Source organism: Loxodonta africana, chromosome 19 (genome assembly GCF_030014295.1).
Source record: "Loxodonta africana isolate mLoxAfr1 chromosome 19, mLoxAfr1.hap2, whole genome shotgun sequence".
In the NCBI taxonomy this organism is placed as follows: Eukaryota; Metazoa; Chordata; class Mammalia; order Proboscidea; family Elephantidae; genus Loxodonta; species Loxodonta africana.
The window spans coordinates 7869863-7888844 of record NC_087360.1 but is presented as its reverse complement, the minus strand read 5'-3'; the positions used below and the strand labels follow the sequence as shown (position 1 = coordinate 7888844).

Sequence of the window (18982 nt, the reverse complement as noted above, 5' to 3'; positions counted from 1 at the left end):
GCAAAGTGGGAGAGGGAGGGACCCCATGAGCTGGCAGCAGGCTCAGTGATCCTGGCAGCACAAGGAGGGTGCCACCCTGCTGGGACAGATGGCTTGGGGGGGGGACCAAGAAGGGCAGAGCCTGGGTTTGGAGCCCATTCCCTCACACCACCCTCTGTCGAAGCCGCAGGGTCTGACTGGTAAGGAGGGTGTGTACCTGAGTGCCAGGTCTGTCTCTGGGGCCAAGGCTACCCTGTGCTGTGCAGCTACCGCCTCAGGGGCCTCGGGTCTGAGGGTCTGAGGGGACAGTCGTGCAGGAGGAGAGAACCGTTACCACCATCGATGGTGGCAGGGCAGGTGGGATGTGTGCACACTGGTGGGCGACTGCAGGAAGGGGCGACTGCCACCAGCCCCAGTGCCCCGACCTGCCTTTACTCTGTTTGCTCCTGAGCCCTTGCCATTCATGGCATGAGTCAGGTGCATCCTGGTAAAATGGCTGCAGAGTGGGGACTGTGGACGTGCTCTCGGGTCAGGGTGAATCGATGAGGACATGGGCCTCATGCTTTCACTGAGCCTGTTTTCTCAGGGGGGTTGGGAGACTGAGCAGAGTATGATCAAGAGCTGCCACATTTAACAGGAGGCTGGCATGTCTAGACAGGTGCCCTTGCCTCCCTCTGTGCCTGCCACGTTCCTGCCCTGCTCACAGCACTGTACGACCACCTAGTCCCCTCAAGGACCCGCCCTGTCCCTGCTTCCTGCCTGCTCCGGGGTTAGGACCGATCAGATGCAAACATGCCAGCCAGTGTGAGGGCACCCTGACCTCATCTAGAGCACTCTCTCGCCCTCTCTTTTTCTTAATTTTCTGTGGACGATTACCAGCCAGTCCTGAGGGAAACCAGTAATGGTGTGACTGGCTCATAACCGGAATTGGGTACACGTCCCAGGCCTCCCCACAAAGACCTTTTCTTTAACCAAGCGTCGTGCAGTTCAGTATCATCATCAAGCCACTGTTTGAGTCATTCAAGGGGATGGTGTCCACCAGCAGTCTGGAGGAGCTCCACCGGACAGCGCTGTCCTGGCTCGACCAGCGCTGCTCCTTGCCCATCCTCAGGCCAAGTGAGTGCGGCGGGGTCGGGCCGGGGCCGGGGGCCGGGGGCCGGGGCCTAGCAAACCCTGGGTGCTGATCCTGGAGGCCCTTAGCTGAAGGCAGGACCTAAGAAAACCTAGCCCGCCCCTGTAAGGAGCCCCGTGAACAATGCCCAGGACTGGAGGATGGTGCTAGTCAGGTGGCCCTGAGCCAGAAAGGCCACTTGGAGGAGGAGCGGTAAGCAGGTCTCTGAGGTCCTCACCTTGGCTTCCTATGGTCAGGGTGTGTGTCACTGACCAAATTCAGCCTCCTTATATCGAGCACCTCCTATCTGCCAGGCCCTGTGTCAGGCGCTTTCAGGTACTTGTTTAATTCTTGTGATAATTAACAAAGCTATTTCCGTATATTAAGGCAATACCAGTTGCCATGGAGTCAGTTCCAACTCATGGCAGCCCACGTGTGTCAGAGTAGAACTTTGTTCCATGGGGCTTTCAGTGGCCGAGTTTTCAGAAGTAGATTACTGGGCCTTTCTTCTGAGGCGCCTCCAGCTGGAACTCAAATCTCCAACCTTTTGGTTAGCAGCCAAGTGCCTTAACCATTTGCACCACCCAGGGGTTCCAAATTAGGGTTATGGAAGCTTAATATGGAAACAAGTGGAGAAAAACCTGTGGCAAGCAGGAAAAATTTAGGGTTCTTCACCTGTCTGCAGTTCCCACTAGAGCTTTGGAGTATCCTAAAGGCAGAAAGATGCAGTGCCCAGGCGTCAGCCCAGGGCTTCCATCTCTCCCTCCTTCAGTCTAGCTCAGTGGTCCCCACGCTGCAGTGCAGGAGGGTCACCACACGGGGCGTGTACACAGGACACTTGCCCCAGACGTGGGGCTTTCGGGGCGTGTACTCATCTCCCGCTCACCCCACTCCTGTCTTGCAGTGGTGCTGAACACTCTCCGCCACCTGAGTACCACAACCTCCGTTCTGACAGACCCAGCCCAGCTGCCCAAGCAGGCCTCTGAGGCTGTCACCAGAATTGGCAAGAGAACAGGCGAGTCTTAGCGCTTAGCTGGCATGCGGCTGCATGAGACGCCATGGAGACTCTTGCCTGTGGAGGGGAGGCCGCGCCCCCAGCTGTTCCTGACGCAGAGCTTCAGGACCCCTCCCACACTGACGGTCCCCCGGGCCATCCCAAATACCACGCTCAGGTCTGCAGCAGGTTTGGGTCCTGCCAACAGCAATAGCCCAGATCTGGGGGCCCTTTGCTGTGAACTCTCTCACTCAGCGACCTCAGTCACCAGTCCCTCTGCCCTCAGGGAGCCCGGACAAAGGGACACACCTGCTCTCTCTGTCCTGTCCTGCCGGTGGTTTGCCAGGGGGAGGCCCCTGCAGTTGTGAATGGAGTATCTGGATGGGAGAAGACAGCCTGCTCTTCAGGTTAGGTGACTCTGAGGCACCTCCCAGCTCCATCTGAGCTGCAGTTCTCCCCTCCTGCTCAGTGGTTCACGTTCCTGTCCTGTCCTCCTGATGAGCTGTCACAGGCTGAACCTCGTAAGTAAATCTGGACTTGAGTTCAGGCTCAGGCACAGTGGGCTGAGACCACGAATGCACGTGGGTGGAACGGAAGTGTGAGCAACACGGCTGTGCTCTGGCCTGGACACTTGAGTGGTGTACTTGTTTACCAGAGTCTGGTTCCTTTGACACTGAACGTGCATAGCCTTGCTGACTTGGGAACCACGGGCAGGATTCCACCCAGGGCCCTCTCAGGGTCACCTCACGCATGGCCCTACTGCCCAGGTTCTCCACCACCCCTGAGTGGTGCTGAATGGAAGCTCCCACCCTCAAGCTGTAGCCTCTGAAGTCTGGGCTCCACCTCGCTGCCCTCGGCCTGACCACTCTCTGCCATCACTCAGCTGGAACCACAAACCATAGCAGTTTCTGGACCAAAGATGTCATCAAGCCCAAAGTCAGCCTTGCCTTTTGTTTTGATGAAGAAATTGAACGTGGACTGGCAGCACTCTGAGGGGTTAACCCTTGCATCGTACCTGGGGTCACAGGTCAGACTGTCAAGCGTTAGCGTCAAGTTTGCTCAAAGTAGGGAATTGCAGAGGATTGTGGGCCATTCTGGAGTGTGTGTTGCAATCAGAAGGGAGGAAAGGATGGATGGAGGAGCTGCAGGAGGCCCAGTCCTAGCCGTCCTCCCCCTCTGAATGGCAGGACGCCCGCTGTGAAGCTCAGGAAGCCCAACATGGCACCTCCTCTCTGGAGACTGATTTAACCTCCTGCTGGGGCATCCAGAGCAGCAGTAGGCATTGCCATTGTCGGTGGCACAGGAATCTAGGGTGGCTTTGAGGAGCCTGGAGCCACGGGACAAGGGGGCGCTGTGGGAGCTTCCTAAAGTTCAGTAGTGTTCACAGTTCCCTCTGGTTCCCAGAGGCTTCTGCTCAGAGGGTCACAGCTGCTCGCTTTGTCTGGGGTCGTGGGAGACAGAGAAGGGTTTTCTCTGTCCACCATCAGTCAGGCACTGTCTCTCCCGCTCCCTTGTCTGTGGTTCAGCCCTGCACAAGAGAGATCAGTGTGGAGCTCCCACCTCAGCCTCCCAGAGACTGTGTCTTCAGGCTTTTAGAACCTTCCTGAGAGTTCTAGAACCTTCCTGAGGGCTGAGCCCCAGACAGTGGACTGGTCCTCAACAGTTCTCTGGGAAATGGTAACAGAACTCTCCTTCTACCCCAGGAGGAACCATGAGGTCACTCTTCAAAAGGTGAAGACCTTGGTAAGAATTCCTTGAAGGTCAAAAGGGAAAAAAAAACACAACAAGCATATATCTGTGAGGGCCTCGAGGGGGCTGTCAGCTCAGCCCCTCCCCCAACTCCTGTGCCTTCTTGGTGAAACATGCAGACCACCGACTAACTGGCCAGTATGGGGGCCAAGCCAAGGACTCTCCTACGTCAATAGCTTTCTCCTCACCACTTGCTGGGGAATAATTTTCTTTTTTTAAAACTCTGTGGGATATAAAATTGGCCTTTTGCTTCTTTGGCCTACCTCTCCCTTTTGCTGAATTAACGTCTGTGATTCCATGTTCCGTCAGATATTTCAGTCTATTAGGTTGTGTGAGACTTGAGTGTGTGTGTCCCAGCAGACTGCTAAGGAGATGCCTGCTTTTATTTGGTAGAAATCTGCTTCAGTTCTTTTCTCTTGGTGCTCCCGATGGCCACCGTGGCTGTCAGGCCACAAAGCTGTGCCTCTTGCTGCAAAGCTGATTGTTTCTTGGCCCCGCAGTTAACTTGTCTGAGGACTCCAGTCAGAGAGGCTGGGCCTTGATTTTCACCCTGGGCGGAAGCCACTCTGGTTTGTTTACACTCATTTTCACCCCCATTCTGGCCACTACATCCATAGAGAAAAGTTTAAATACCAACAGTTTGGAAAAAAGAAAATCAATCTGAAAAGAAAAAAAACAAGCCTCTGAGGCACAGAAATCTCTGGAAGGGTGTTTCTGTGCAATCTTTCTGTGCCATCAGAGCTCTCTGCATGCTGCGGCTTTTTCATAATGAGTGGGAAGTGCAAGGACAGAAAGCTGGCACCACACGGGCTTTCTGAAGGCTGGCTGGTCCCTCCGTCACAGACTGTTTACAGAACTGGGGTGCCTGCCTGAGGATGCTTAGCAGGCACAAGGGAAGCAGGCCCAGCACTGGGTCTTGTGGAGGAGAAAGGGGGCGTCCCCCACAGTTCCTAGTGCGGTTGGGTTCCCACCCCGGCAGGAGGACCAGAGAGGGGCAAGGATGTCATCTGCCGCCCCACTGTGCACTCATGAGCTTGTGCTCCAGATTTCCTCATTACCTGTCCTGTGACCTGGTCCATACCTCCCTTTCTAGAGGTCGGTCCTCAGGCTTTTTCTGCTCTAGCTGGTAGAAATGTAAATGTGGATTCTTAGAGTACATGGCTCCCCAAACCCGAGGGAGGTGCTGAGGACCTTCATCCTGCCCTAGGTGAGGGGTGTGGTGGTACATGGCACTGGCTGGCGCTACCCTTGCTTGATTCTGCCTACCCCCTGCACCCCCACCCCAGATCTGGCTATGGAGAACTCGCCCAGCTCTGCCTGTCACTGTGTGGTGCAGCTGGCTTCCCCCTCAGCTGCCTGGGCCCAGTTATGGGTGTCCAAGGAGAGGTTGGAGGGTGCCCCTTCTTTGAAGGCCCTGGCTTTCTACCTGGAAGAAATCCTGAGGCTAGCACCATAAGTGGCAGGCTTCTTGTTGATAATTTAGAGACTGCAAGCTGAAAAAGACTGTGTGTTTTCAGCACCCATCAGAAGTGGAGCTGGGTCTGCCCCATGGGTCTTTCCGTCCCGCGGCCGCTGTTTCCCTTGGTGTGGGTGCTGAGCCCTCATCCCTGCCCTGACTGGCCTTGCCCGGTTTGAAGAGTCACCTCTCACCACCCTCCCCACCCTCAGAAGTCCTTTTCTCTTGCGGTTGTCACCCAGCTCCCAGTGGCCTTTGCCTGTGTGCCGGGGCTCCCCTGCCTGTGGTTCCTGACAAACCTGTGTGTGAGCTGGACTGCTCGGTTTTTCTGTGGTGGGGAAAATTGCCTTTCCCTAGAGATACCTGCTTCCCATCGCATTCTTTGCCATAGGTGAAACCCACCCACCACATGGTGGAACTTCCCTTTCCGGGACATGGTCTCTTTTGGGAAGAAGCTGGGAGGTGTGTGTGAGCCCTTGAGACGTGGTATTGGCGGGAGCCCTTGGTGCCTCCTGGTGTTAAAGAGCTTGGGTCTGAGGAGAGGGGACAGAGAGGCTGGGGCTTGAAGTCATGAAGCTCAGCTGCTTACGTGTACTATGCAGTAGACACCGTGATCTGTCGGGCAGGCTTCTGTAATCCACGCCCCTGGAAGCCCTGGGAAGTGGGGCAGAGGCTCCAGGAATGTGGAAGAAGCGTCCAGGCCTCCCATGGGCCTCTGCCGGGGCTGGCCTGGGAGAGGGCGGACAGACAGGTCGGCTACTGGCTTTTCATTCTGAGGATGTGACAGGCTCGGTTTACCAAATGAGGGACTGCTTCCTTGTTGGAGCTTGTGAAAACCAACCTTTGAAAAGGAAAAGGGAAACTGGGATGTTGAATGTTGGATTGTGTGTGTGTGTGTGTGCGCGCGCGCGCGCACTTACACATGCCTGCATGTGTGTGTTTACTTCATGGAATTTTATGTTTGTAAAATTCCTTTCCAATTATGTAGCAAAACGCAACTCCAGCTCCCAGTCAAAGCTCTGGTACCACAGCCTTAGCCCTGAGCGGTGATGACGGGAAGAATTCTCTTCTGGGTTTCTTCAGAGAGACCTGGTGGTTTCAGGAGATGGTGGAGGGCTGGGAGAATCGGAAGTTTTCTACATTTCCACAGAGTTTACATCCTGCAATTAAAAAGGTATGAAGGGCTCAGCCCTGGGATGCTTGGTTCCCAGGCTGTTTCCCACGGTGGGCAGAAGTACAGCTCTCCTCCCCACGCCCATGTTGTTTCTGTAGCCGGACCTTTGTCACCCAGCTGTGAAAGGAAAGTGTATTAATCTGCTTGTTTTGTAGCACCACCGCTGGAACACTGTGCTCTTTGCCTTTTTCAGGTTTCAGTTTATTGTTTAAATGGTTCATTTTTTCTGTCATGAGTTTTGGTGACTGTTTCAGGGTTCCTTTGAGGAAACAGTTACACCTTGCACTCCGAAAAACAAAAAATCACCCAGAGAAGAGCCTTGTCTGGTCAGGGGCCCCCTCTGGCGTGTGTCACCCTGAGCGTCACCCTCTGATACTCTGCTGTTGAGAAGCACGTTTCCACCAGCTGTGTTCAACACTACAATGCATTTTTTAAAAATGTTTGCATCCAGGACAATAAAAACCTTATTTTTTTGAAATGCTTGTGCTGTGTGACCTTAAATGCTACCCTTTTGAGCTCTAGAGAGACGGTAAGATGGTTAGGTCAGATAGAGGTGGTGTCCTCAGCCGGTAGACTGCTTCCGCCCCGCGTGGTGTTGGTTCAGTCTGCAGTGGAGGTCATGGGTGGGTCCTGAAAGGTGTGGTCGTAAAGAGAGCCCCTCACTAGCAGGCCCAAGATCAGAGATTCCACCACAAACTCACCAGGGCCTCATGGGCCAGCGGCTTCTCCTGGGCTTTCACAGGTGGGCAAAGGGAGAACGGGGGGCTCACGGGGCTTGTCCAAAGCCCCCATTCCTTCTCTGGAACTTAGGCAGATAGTACCTGCACTGCACGTTTTACAAGGTGGTTGTGAGGTGTAAAATCATCAGATGATCAGGAAGCCATGAAACGTTGTCCTAAGAAAGCGTAGGTTATAAGGACAGCGAGCCTCTGGCCCCAGCTCTGAAAGGCTTCTGGTCATGGTGATGACACCATGAGACTGTAGCCTCCCTGATGACTGTTGACCAGTAGAGGTGTCTCCCTCTTTCAGGTGCTGAGGAGAATCTGGTCATCTCTGTTTAACATAGAAGCTTTTCTCTTTTCCACGCCATCTGCCTGTACCCCATTCTCCCTTCTCCCTGCCTTTGGGCCTAGGCAGGGTGATCCAGTGAGAAGACCTGGGGTGCCCCTCCGAGGCTGTGCTGGCCCTGTGCAGGCTGCCAGCTTGTTTCACCAAACGACACCCAGATCTGTATCTCTTGACTTAAATTGCAGTGGGTTGACATAGGCTCATGTCTGATCAAACTCCTATGCCTCACCCAAGTAAAAAAACCTTCATGACACAAAGCAGGACTTTGGACCTGGAGAACCCGGGACCTAGAGAGAAAGGTATGCAATTCGTGGGCTCCTTTTGGCTAGAAGGAACTTGGTTTTCATCAAGCTGAGCAACACATGTATGTTTTGTTGGTTTCCATTTCTTGAGCCTGCTCCATGCTGTGTATATAATGTTAGAAGATGCTAGGGGCGTAGTTTGGAGAAGGTCGAGTTTGAATAGACTAGGGAGGGAGTAGCAATTGAAGCATGCAGGCCAGGAACCGAATGTAGAAGGAGCAAGGTGATGCACTAGAGATGCCTGTCCCTCAGGTGGATATTGGGCTGGTGTTTTGTGTTGGGGCCATTCACAGGCTCCCACTAGTTCCTAGAGCCCTCCACACAGTTCTCCCAAGTTGGTGGTATGGTTATTCCCATTTTATAGATGAAGAAACTTGTCATTTCCAAGGTAAACAGGCTGCATGGGTCAGAGAATGTAAAAGCGTCATTTATTGTAAAATTGTCTCTCCACCAGTTGTCAAGTGACAATCCTGATGTACGTCCCTCCCTGCTTCACCCTCCAGCACCAAGTCCTGTCAGTCTGTCTCCCATATTTCTTCCAAATACATCATCCATTTTCTCCATCCCCACTGCCATTATCAAGTCCAAGCCACCATCATCTCTCAACCAGTTCACATAATGGCGTCCCCTGGCCCACTCTACTGCACAGTCAGTGTGAGCTTTAAAAAGACCAAGTCTAATCACAACGCTGTCCTCAAAATCCTTCAAGGGCTTTCCAGATTAAAGACCAAAACCAGTAATGTATGGCCCTCACCTCATCTGGCCCTTCTTGCCCCAACATGCCTTTCCCGCCTCATTTTTGCTTTCTTCAGTTCTGTGAATATACCGTGTTATGTTTTGTTTTCCCCCCATAACGTTTTCCCAAGGTCTGTTTCCTCAGCCCCAAACCCGTTCCTCGTCTCTGCTCTTTTTCCTGGCTAGCTCTTCCTTCAGGGCTTTCCTCAAATGTCACCTCCTAAGAAGCGTCTGCTCCACTGTATGGACACAAAGGTAGGCCTCAGAACATCCTATGTTTCCTCAAAACCCCATCCCTGTTTTGACAATGCAGCTGATCCTCCCCAGGAGACTACATGGCCCGTTGGGGTAAAGACCTGATGTCACAGTCACTGCTGTGCCCAGCACAAAACTACCCACAGCACTCACCCAGATGATTCGTGAGTGAGCTGTGAGCCTGTGCGCATTCCAGCCCATCCAGTCCAAGAGGGTGGAGGCGGTGGGAATTCTGAGTGAGACTTCAGGGAGGGAAGGTCGGAATTAGCGGGCGGACATGGACTGATAGTTAATGTCAGGCTCAAGTAGGTGTTGCACAAGGCTTACAGGCTGACTCCTAAGATTACGTATTTCATTTTAAAACTTTGTCTTTAGTAATTTAGATCGTAGATACAATAAGTGTAACCCAAATGGCATTTGAAAGCATTTCATCTTGGATATGATTCTATAGAACATTTTACCTACTTCTTTTTAGAAGCTCTTTTTTTGAATGCCATAAGGTATAAATTTAGACTGGTGTAGGGTTTGTGATAGCATTTGTCTTAGATTTTAATAAATATGCTTTTTTAAGGCAAGTTTGACTTTTTACTCTTAGAAAGCTTCCAATACCCACAGACCTAAGAGCTAATCGTATCGTGGACCCCCATGTACCCATCAACTCGTGGCCACTTTTGCCTTATATCTCTCCTGCCCTCATTTTGAAGCAAACCACAGACACCACATGGGTTTCATCTGTAATACTGAAAATGTGTTTATACATTTTAAGAATCGTACATGTAATTGTAGTGTTGGTCATTCAAAAGCTCCCGGAGTCTTCGTGAAAAGTGACAAAGCCCCGGTTAATGATAAGGCCTGGAAATGGGGAGTTTTTCTGTTTCGCCGAATCAATCACTAGAAAACCCTGATTGTTTAGTGAGGGGAAAAGCTTTCTAAAAGTCTACTCTCCTGCCTTAAAGGGTATGATAGAGCAGGCAGTCTAATCTCTTTATCTAGTCTGACTGATTCTGGCTCCTGGGGGAAGTGCCCCAACGGGGCTAGTTGATTCTATTACAGATTGAGGTGGGGGTGGGGCACGAGTGAGCCTGGGTATCAGTCCAGCCAGGCTCCCTCATCTTCCCACCCATCAGTGTCAATGGTGATGACCCTTTACCTTACATGCAGAGCACGTAGGTGATTGCTGTATATTTACCCACCTTTCCCTTCTTCCTGCAGTCTCATTTGAACTAGGTTCAGGGTACACAACAGTGACTGTCAGAGAGACGGTAAAATCTGTCCTGACACCGAGTGGTGGAAGTAGACGCTGGCTGTGAAATCATGGAGGATCCCGCGAGGGCGTGTGCCCTGTGGCTGGTGGCATCGGAGCTCAGAACAGAAGGACAAGAGAGGTTGTCCAGGCGAAGGGGGGCGGGGTGGGAATACGCTCAAGGACCCTCAGATGCAGAAACCCAGAGGGAAGGGCAAATGTCAGAGGAAATTCAGTCAACTATATCATCTCTATTTGTGTCTTAGATCCCTGGAACCTACTCCCTTTCTCCCACCCTGGGAGTTCTTGTCACTTATCTCTTCTCACAATTTTCTCCTTCTTTTCCTCACTGCTCTCAAGTTTCTCAAACCTCTCTGTTTCTCTGAATTTAGGATTTCCCCTGCCCAAAACTCGTTTATGCTCACATCTCCCACATCATAGTCAGTGGCCTTGTCACCCACCCAGTTGCTCAGACTAAACATTGAGATGTCATCCTTGGTTCTTCCTTGCCCTCACTTGCCACACTCAGTCTGTTAGTAGGTCCTACCATTTATACTGACTGAGTAAACTGCACTTCCAACCACTTCTCCCCATCCCCACTACCATTGCAATTCCCCAAACCACTGTCATTTCTTGCCTGGATGACCATAATATTGTCCGTATTTCACCTCTCCCTGCTCTTCCATCTGTTCTCCATGCAGCTAGAATGATGATTTTAAAGAAGCAGAGGCTAGTAGATCAAGTCCCTCGCCTGCTCAAACTTCCAGGGACTCCTTGTCATGACCTACTAGACCCAATGTGACCTGATTTCTGACTGCCCTTGGCAAGTGACAGCCTTCTTGTACCTGAAATTCTTCATTTATGATATGTGAATAATAATTACACCTATCCCACGTGCCAGGTATATAGGAAGCTCCTATAATGTTAGCTGTTTTGTGTTAGTCTCTCTTGCCCTGCTTTCTTCCCCATCTGCAACAAATCTTATCCTTCTCCAACTTTTTCAGTTTTTATTAATTCTGTCACTAAGGCCATCTTCCTAAGCCCTTCTAATATCCTGGAACCAGAAAACAAACTCGTTGCCTTCGAGTTGATTTCCAACTCCTAGCAACCCTATAGGACAGGGTAGAACTGCCCCATAGGGTTTCCAAGGATCAGCTGGTGGATTCAAACTGCTGACCTTTTGGTTAGCAGCCGAGCTCTTAACCGCTGTGACCCCAGGGCTCCTAAGATCCTGGAGTCCTTGTGAATTCTTCCTTCTCCTCAGTGTCTTGCCCCTCCTTTTTATTTTTTTTAATAGACCTTTTTTATAGCACTTGTAGTTTTACAGAAACATTGTGCAGAAAGTACAGAGTGCCCACGTATCCCCTCTTCCTCCTCTCCTCCCTGCAGCTCCCTGTCTTACTAACATCTTGCACTGACATGGTTGGTCCTTTTGTTGCAATCAATGAACCAGTGTGGATACATTATTATTCCTTGAAGCGCATAGCTTACATTAGAATTCGCTCTGTGGGTTTTAAAAGCCACATCATGTCATATACCCGCCATTATAATATCATACGGAAAGTTTCCTGCCCTGAAGAATACCCTGTGCTGCACCTATTCGTCCTTTCTCTCAGCCCCAGGACTCGTGGCAACCACTGATTTTGTACCGTCTCTATAGTTTAGCCTTTTCCGGAATGCCATATAGTTGAAATCATGCAGTAAGTAGCCTTTTCAGACTGTCTTCTTTCACTTAGCAGTGTGCATTTCAGGTTTCTCCATGTTCTTCTGTAACTTGATGACCCCTTTGTTTTTATCACCGGATGATATTCCATTGTATGGATTGCCAGTTTATTCATTCAGCTATTGAAGGTTGCTTCCAATTTTGGGCAATTATGAATGAAGCTGCTGTAAATATTCATGTGCAGGTTTTTTGTGGACATAAGTTTTCAGTTCATTTGGGTAAATACCTAGAAGCGTGATTGCTTCATCGTATGGTAAGACGACAAATTTGGCTTCGTAAGAAGACGACGCAGCTGTCATCCAAGGTGACTATACCGTTATATATACCCACCAGCAATGAATCAGGGTTCCTGCTCTCCACTTCCTTTCCAATACTTGATGTCATTGTTTTGGGTTTTACCCATTGTAATAGGTGTGTGGTGGCATCTCATGGCTGTTTTAATTTGCAATTCCCTAATGACAGTGATGTTGATACCTCCCCCTTGTCACTCACCACATCTTATGCAGTGAATTCTTTCTTCAAAATGTCACTAACCGTGGTCCCAGTCTGTGCCATGAACACAGCTATCACAGATCAGAGTTGAATTATCTTTTAACGAAACTCCCCCAGCTGTGATCCAGAAAAGGTGAGGAAATAGCATTCAAGCTTCCTAACACCCATCCATCCTTTTTTCAGAACTGTGCCCCAGCAGGCATACTTGAGAGCTCACTGCTCCTCTTCTACAGCCCCCAGGCCTTAGCTTGGCATTCGCTAAGACGCTGGCTTCATCTCCCCTTACTCCCTGATTACAGAGCCTCAACTGCAGGCAAAGGGAACTCGCACGGTTACTTAGACATGCCCCATGCTTTCTTACCTCTGTGTCTTTGCTAATCTTTCTCCTCCCTGACCTGGCCCACCCCATTTTGGACTGAACTCCCACCAGTGTTCCACGTCTGTCACTTTTGTCACATGGCACTTTCTACTTGGCAATGTCACTGCATTTAGAGCATCACCCATCTTCAGAACAAGGACTGCATCTCATTTTATCAGTCATCTACCATAGCACTTAGCATCTATGTCCTGGGCACTTAGTAAGCTAGTGACGTAAACCGTATCTACCACTACCTGCCAGGGACAATGATAAGTGACTGAATCCTTGCGACAACCCTGTGAAGTGGGTACTGTTATTATCCTCTTTTAAAGATAAGGAAATGGGGCTTAAAGAGGCTACATAACTGGCCCAGCCTCACCACTGCCAAGTGTGGAGCTGAGCTGTAGACCAAGGTGTGTCTGAACCAAGGGCCGAGCCCCTCCCACAAAATAGCAGCTGACATATGTCAGCTTCCATGCTAGACATTTCACTTACATTTTCACAGTTTCGCTGTTCAAAGAACCTTAGATAGTAAGGATTATCGTCTTCATTTTACAGACGAGAAAACTGAGGCTTGGCTTTCATGATAAAAACACTCGACAGAATAGGAATAGAAGGGAATTTCCTCAGCCTGACAAAGTGTATTTACCAAAAACCCAAACCTAACAGCTTGCCCCTCAAGATCAAGAACAAGACAAAGATGTCTGCCTTTACCACTTCTATTCAACATTATACTGCAGGTTCTAGCCAGAGAAATTGGGCATCCAGATTGGAAAGGAAGAACTAAAACTATCTCTGTTTGCAGATGACATGCTCCTGTCTATAGAAAACCTTTAAAAGCCCACTAAATTACTATTACAGTGAATTAGCAAGTTCATCCAGGTTCCAGGACACAAGGTTGATGTATGAAAATCAGTTATATTTCTATACAGTAGTAACAAACAACTCAAAAATGAAGAAAACAGTTCCATTTACAGTAACATCAAAAAAGATAAAATACCTAAGAATAAGGAAGTGCAAGATTTGTACACTGAAACCTACAAAACATTAAGGAATACCATTCAGCCATACAAAGCAATAAAATACTGATACATGCTACCGTGTAAATAACCTCAAAAACATTACGCTAGGTGAAAGAAGCTGGACACAAAATATATGAAATTCCCAAATAGATAAATCCATAGAGACAACCAGCAGGTTGGTGGCTGTCAGGCCTAAAGACAGGAAGAACAGGGGAAAAAAGAACTGCTTAATAGATACGGGGTTTTATTTTGGGTGATGAAAATGTTTTGGAACTTGACATGGGTGATGGTTGCACAACATTGTGAATGTACTAAATGCCACTGAATTGTACACTTTAAAATGGTTAATTTTATGTGAATTTCACCTTAATTAAAAATTCTTGAAAGAAATTAAAGAAGATTAAATATAAGGACATCCCATGTTCGTGAATTGGAAGACTTAATACTGCTAAAACAGAAATACTTCCCAAATTGATCTAGAGAGTCAATGTAATCCCTATTCAAATTCCAACTGGCTTTTTTTTTTTTTTTTTTTGGCAGACATGAACAAGCTGACACCAAAATTCATATGGAATTGCAAGGGACCCATAATAGCCAAAAGAACCTTGAAAAAAAAAAAAAACTAAGTTGCAGGGCTCACACTCCTGATTTTAAAACTTACTGGAAAGATCCGTTAATGAAGACAGTGTGGTACTGGCATAAGGATGGACATATAAACCAATGGAATAGAATCGAGAGTCCAGAAATAAACCCATACATCTATGGTCACACGATTTTCAACAAAGGTGCCAAGACCATTCAATGGGGAAACAGTAGTCTTTTCAGCAAATGGTGCTGGGACAACATGCGGAAGAATGAAGTTGGACCTCTGTCTCAGACCACATACAAAATTAACTCAAAGTGGACCATAGATCTACATGTAATCAGCTAAAATTACACAACTCTTAAAAGGAAATAAACCCCCCCTGCCCCCCAAAAAAGGAAATAGATGTGAATATCTGCAACCTTGGACTGGGCACATGTTTTCAGATATGACACCAAACATGCTGACGATAAATATATGTATGTATGTGTGTGTATATATATATGTTGTTGTTAGGTGCCATCGAGTCTATTCCAACTCATAGCGATGCTGTGTACAACAGAACAAAACACCGTCTGGTCCTGTGCCACCCTCATAATCATTGCTATGTTTGAGCACGTTGTTGCAGTCACTGTTTCAGTCCATTTCATTGAGGGTCTTCCTCTTTTTCGATGACTCTCTGCCAAACGCTATGTCCTCCTCCAAGGACTGGCTCCTCCTGATAACATGTCCAAAATACATGAGACTAAGTTTTGCTGTACTTGCTTCCAAAGAGCATTCTGGCTGTATTTCCAAGACAGATTTATTCATTCTTCTGGCAGTCCACGGTATATTCAATACTTTTCGTCAACACCGTAATTCAAAGGCATCAATTCTTCTTTGGTCTTCCTTACTCATTGTCCAGCTTTTGCATGCATATGAGGCGATTGAAAATACCATGGCTTGAGTCAGGTGCACCTTAGTCCTCAAAGTGATGTCTTTGCTTTTCAAGACTTCAAAGAGGTCTTTTGTAGCAGATTTGCACAATGCAATACATCATTTGATTTCTTGACTTCTGCTTCCGTGGTGTCCATTGTGGATCCAAGTAAAATGAAATCCTTGACAACTTCAGTCTTTTCTCCGTTTATCAAGATGTTGCCTCATATGCACATGTATCTCAGTGGGAATCACTATAAATACATGTCATGGATGGGATTGAATTGTGTCCCCCCAAAATGTGTCGACTTGGCCAGGCCATGATTCCCAGTATTGTGCGATTGTCCAACATTTTCTCATCTGATGTGATTTTCCTACTTGTTGTAAATTCTACCTCTGTAATGTTAATGAGGCAGGACTCAGTTTACAGGGTTACCTTGTGTCTTAAGCCAATCTCTTTTGAGATATAAAAGAAGCGAGCAGAGACAAGGTGACCTCATACCACCAAAAAACAAGAGCCAGGAGAATAGCACATCCTTTGGACCTGCGATCCCTGTGCTGAGAAGCTCCTCGACTAGGGAAGATTGATGACAAGGACTTTCTGCCAGAGCTGACAGAAGAAGCCTTCCCCTGGAGCTGGCAGCCTGAATTTGAACTTCTAGCCTCCTAGACTGTGAGAGAGTAAATTTCTGTTTGTTAAAGCATCCACTTGTATTTCTGTTACAGCAGCACTAGGTGACTAAGACAGAATTTGGTACTGGAAGAGTGGGATGCTGCTCTAACAGATACTTAAAAAGTGAATGGTTAGAGGCTGGAAGAATTTTAAAGTGCCTAATAGTAAAAGCCTAGATCACCTTGAAGAGACTGTCAGTGCAATTATGGACGTGAGAGACAATTCTGGTAAGGACTCAGAAAGAACTGAGGAAAGCTGTTACCCAGGAGACAGCGCAGATGGCGAGAGGCAGCAGCAGAACCAGAGACCAGTGCTAAACAGCACTGGAGCTGACGCACGGAGCGAGAGAGCTGAATGCCTTCCAGCCAAAGTTTACTGGCAGAGTGGGGTGCCTTCAGGCATTTAATGGTGGAGCTACAGAGCTTTGGAACACTTGCCCAAGCAGGACAGATGCCAGTGGTGAGGCCCGAGGGGCCAAGAGGCAAAGGAACCAGAAATCAGAAGCTGAAGAGACAAGGAACACAGGAAGCAGAGCTCAGTCACAAAGGTAGGACCATAACCTCTGGGGTCTCAAAGGGTGGAGTTGCCACTCAGATCAGCTAGGAGAATTGGGGTGCTCAAAACCCAGGGAGCAGAGTTGCTGTTCCAGTGGGCCTGGAAGGTGGAGCTGAAGCCCAGGGCCAAGAGAACTCCACCCAGAATCCAGAAAGTATGGCCAACACCCAGAGTCTGGAGGGCAGGGCCATTGTCTAAATGGTCTCTGTCGTGAATTGTGTCCCCCAAAAATGTGTGTATCAATTTGGCTAGGCCCTGATTCCCAATACTGTGTGATTGTCCACCATTTTGTCATCTGATGTGATTTTCCTACCCATTGTAAATCCTACCTCTGTGATGTTAATGAAGCAGGATTAGAGGCAGTTATGTTAATGAGGCAGGACTCTGTCTACAAGATTAGGTTGTGTTTTTAGTCAATCTCTTTTGAGATATAAAAGAGAGAAGCCAGCAGAAACAAGAGGACCTCATTACCACAAGCAAGAAGAGCCAGGAGTGTGAGTCCGTTGGACCTGGGGTCCCTGTGCTGAAAAGCTCCTAGACCAGGGGAAGATTGATGACAAGGACCTTTTTTCAGAGCTGACAGAGAGAGAGAAAGCCTTCCCCTGGATCCAGCACCCTGAATTCAGACTTCTAGCCTCCTAGACTATGAGAGAATACATTTTTCATTGTTAAAGCCATTCCATTTGCGGTATTTTTGTTATAGCAGCCTAGATAACTGAGACAATATTTTTTATATAATACAGTATATAACAAATGGATGCAATGCTGGAACCATTCATCTATGGCAAGAAATTTGGAAGACCACTACCTGACCAACCAACTGGAAGAAATCCATATTTGTGTGCATTCTAAAGAAAGGTGATCCAACAGAATGCAGAAATTATCAAACAATATTATTAATATCACATGCAAGTAAAATTTTGCTGAACATAATTCAAAAACAGTTCCAGGAGCACATCAACAGGGAACTGCCCAAAGTTCAAGCCAGATTCAGAAGAGGATATGGAATGAGAGATATTGCTGATGTCAGATGTATCCTGGCTGAAAGCAGAGAATACCAGAAAGATGTTTACCTGTGTTTTACTGACTATGTAAAGGCATTTGACTGTGTGGATCATAAATTAATAAATAACATGGCAACAAATGGGAACGCCAGAACACTTCATTGTGCTCATGAGGAACCTGTGCATAGACCAATACGCTGTCGTTCAGACAGAACAAGGGGATGCTGCATGGTTAAAAACCAGGAAGGGTATGCGTCACAGTTGTATCCTTTCACCATACTTATTCAATCTGTACGCTAAGCAAATAATTTGAGAAGCTGGACTATATGAAGAAGAATGGGGCATCAGGATGGGAGGAAGGCTCATTAACAACCTGCAATATGCAGATGACACAACCTTGCTTGCTTGAAGTGAAGAGGACATGGAAGAGCTTATTGATGAAGATCAAAGACCACAGCCTTCAGTATGGATTACACCTCAACAGAAAGAAAACAAAAATCCTCATAACTGAACCAAAGTCAAAGATTTCATTTTACATGGATCCGCAATGGACAGCCATGGAAGCAGCAGTCAAGAAATCAAATGACGTATGGCACTGGGCAAATCTACTCCAAAAGACCTCTTTAAAGTCTTGAAAAGCAAAGATGTCACTTTGAGGACTAAGGTGCACCTGACCCAAGCCATGGTATTTTTCAATCGCCTCATATGCATGCAAAAGGTGGACAATGAACAAGGAAGACCGAAGAAGAATCGATGCCTTTGAATTATGGTGTTGGCAAAGAGTATTGAATATACTGTGGACTTCCAGAAGAATGAACAAATCTGTTCCAGAAGTACAGCCGGAATGCTGTTTTAGACGTGAGGATGGCAAAACAGTCTCACATACTTTGAACATGTAATCAGGAGGGACCGGTCCCTGGAGAAGGACATCGTGTTTGGTAAAGTAGACAGTCATCGAAAAAGGAATACCCTCAATAAGATGGATCGACACAGTGACTGCAACAATACGCTCAAACATAGCAATGATTGTGAGGGTGGCACAGGACCGGGGCAGTGTTTTGTTCTGTTGTACATAGGGTCGCAATGAGTCGGAATAGAGTCGACGGCACCTAAGGACAAGATAACAATAAATATTATGTATTAAGAAGTCCTGGTGGTGCAGTGGTTAAGTGCTCAGCTGTTCGAACCCACCAGCTGTTGTGCAGCAGAAAGACGTGGCAGTCTGCTTCTGTAGAGATTACAGCCTTGGAAACTGTATGGGGCAGTTCCATTCTGCCCTATAGGGTTGCTATGAGTCAGAATCGATTCAATGGTAAAGGGGTTTTTTGTATTGTATATTTACATAATTTATATAACTATAATATAATTTTTAACCTGCTTTTATAAAATAACATTATATCTGTTTTCATTTGGGTTGTGTGGTGGCTGTGAAAATCTACTTCAGGAAGTGTCATTGAATGAGTCTGTATCTCCCTGCTCTGAAACCCACTGCCCACCATGAGGGCAGCAGAACCAGGAGACTGTTGGGACACAGTGCTGGAGCCAACCCATGGAGCTAGAGAGCTGAGTGCCTTCTCACAGGAGGCTTCTG

The 18982-nt window shown here is 48.0% G+C and overlaps 1 protein-coding gene across 4 annotated transcripts in view; it reads left to right on the top strand.

Moving 5' to 3' along the window:
* MLXIP (MLX interacting protein) overlaps positions 1 to 14319 on the top strand; it is a 75977-nt gene extending 61658 nt beyond the window's left edge. For 2 of the 4 annotated variants that reach the window (XM_064272149.1, XM_064272147.1), the window contains exons 16-17: positions 966 to 1095; positions 1995 to 6941. In XM_064272149.1, the coding sequence (XP_064128219.1) occupies positions 966 to 1095; positions 1995 to 2116 (252 nt within the window). In that variant the 3' untranslated portion in view covers positions 2117 to 6941. Of the gene's footprint in view, positions 1 to 965; positions 1096 to 1994; positions 6942 to 14201 lie in introns of those variants that run through there. The other 2 variants (XR_010318553.1, XR_010318552.1) reach the window with 2 other exon arrangements.
* Positions 14320 to 18982: the final 4663 nt, after the last annotated feature.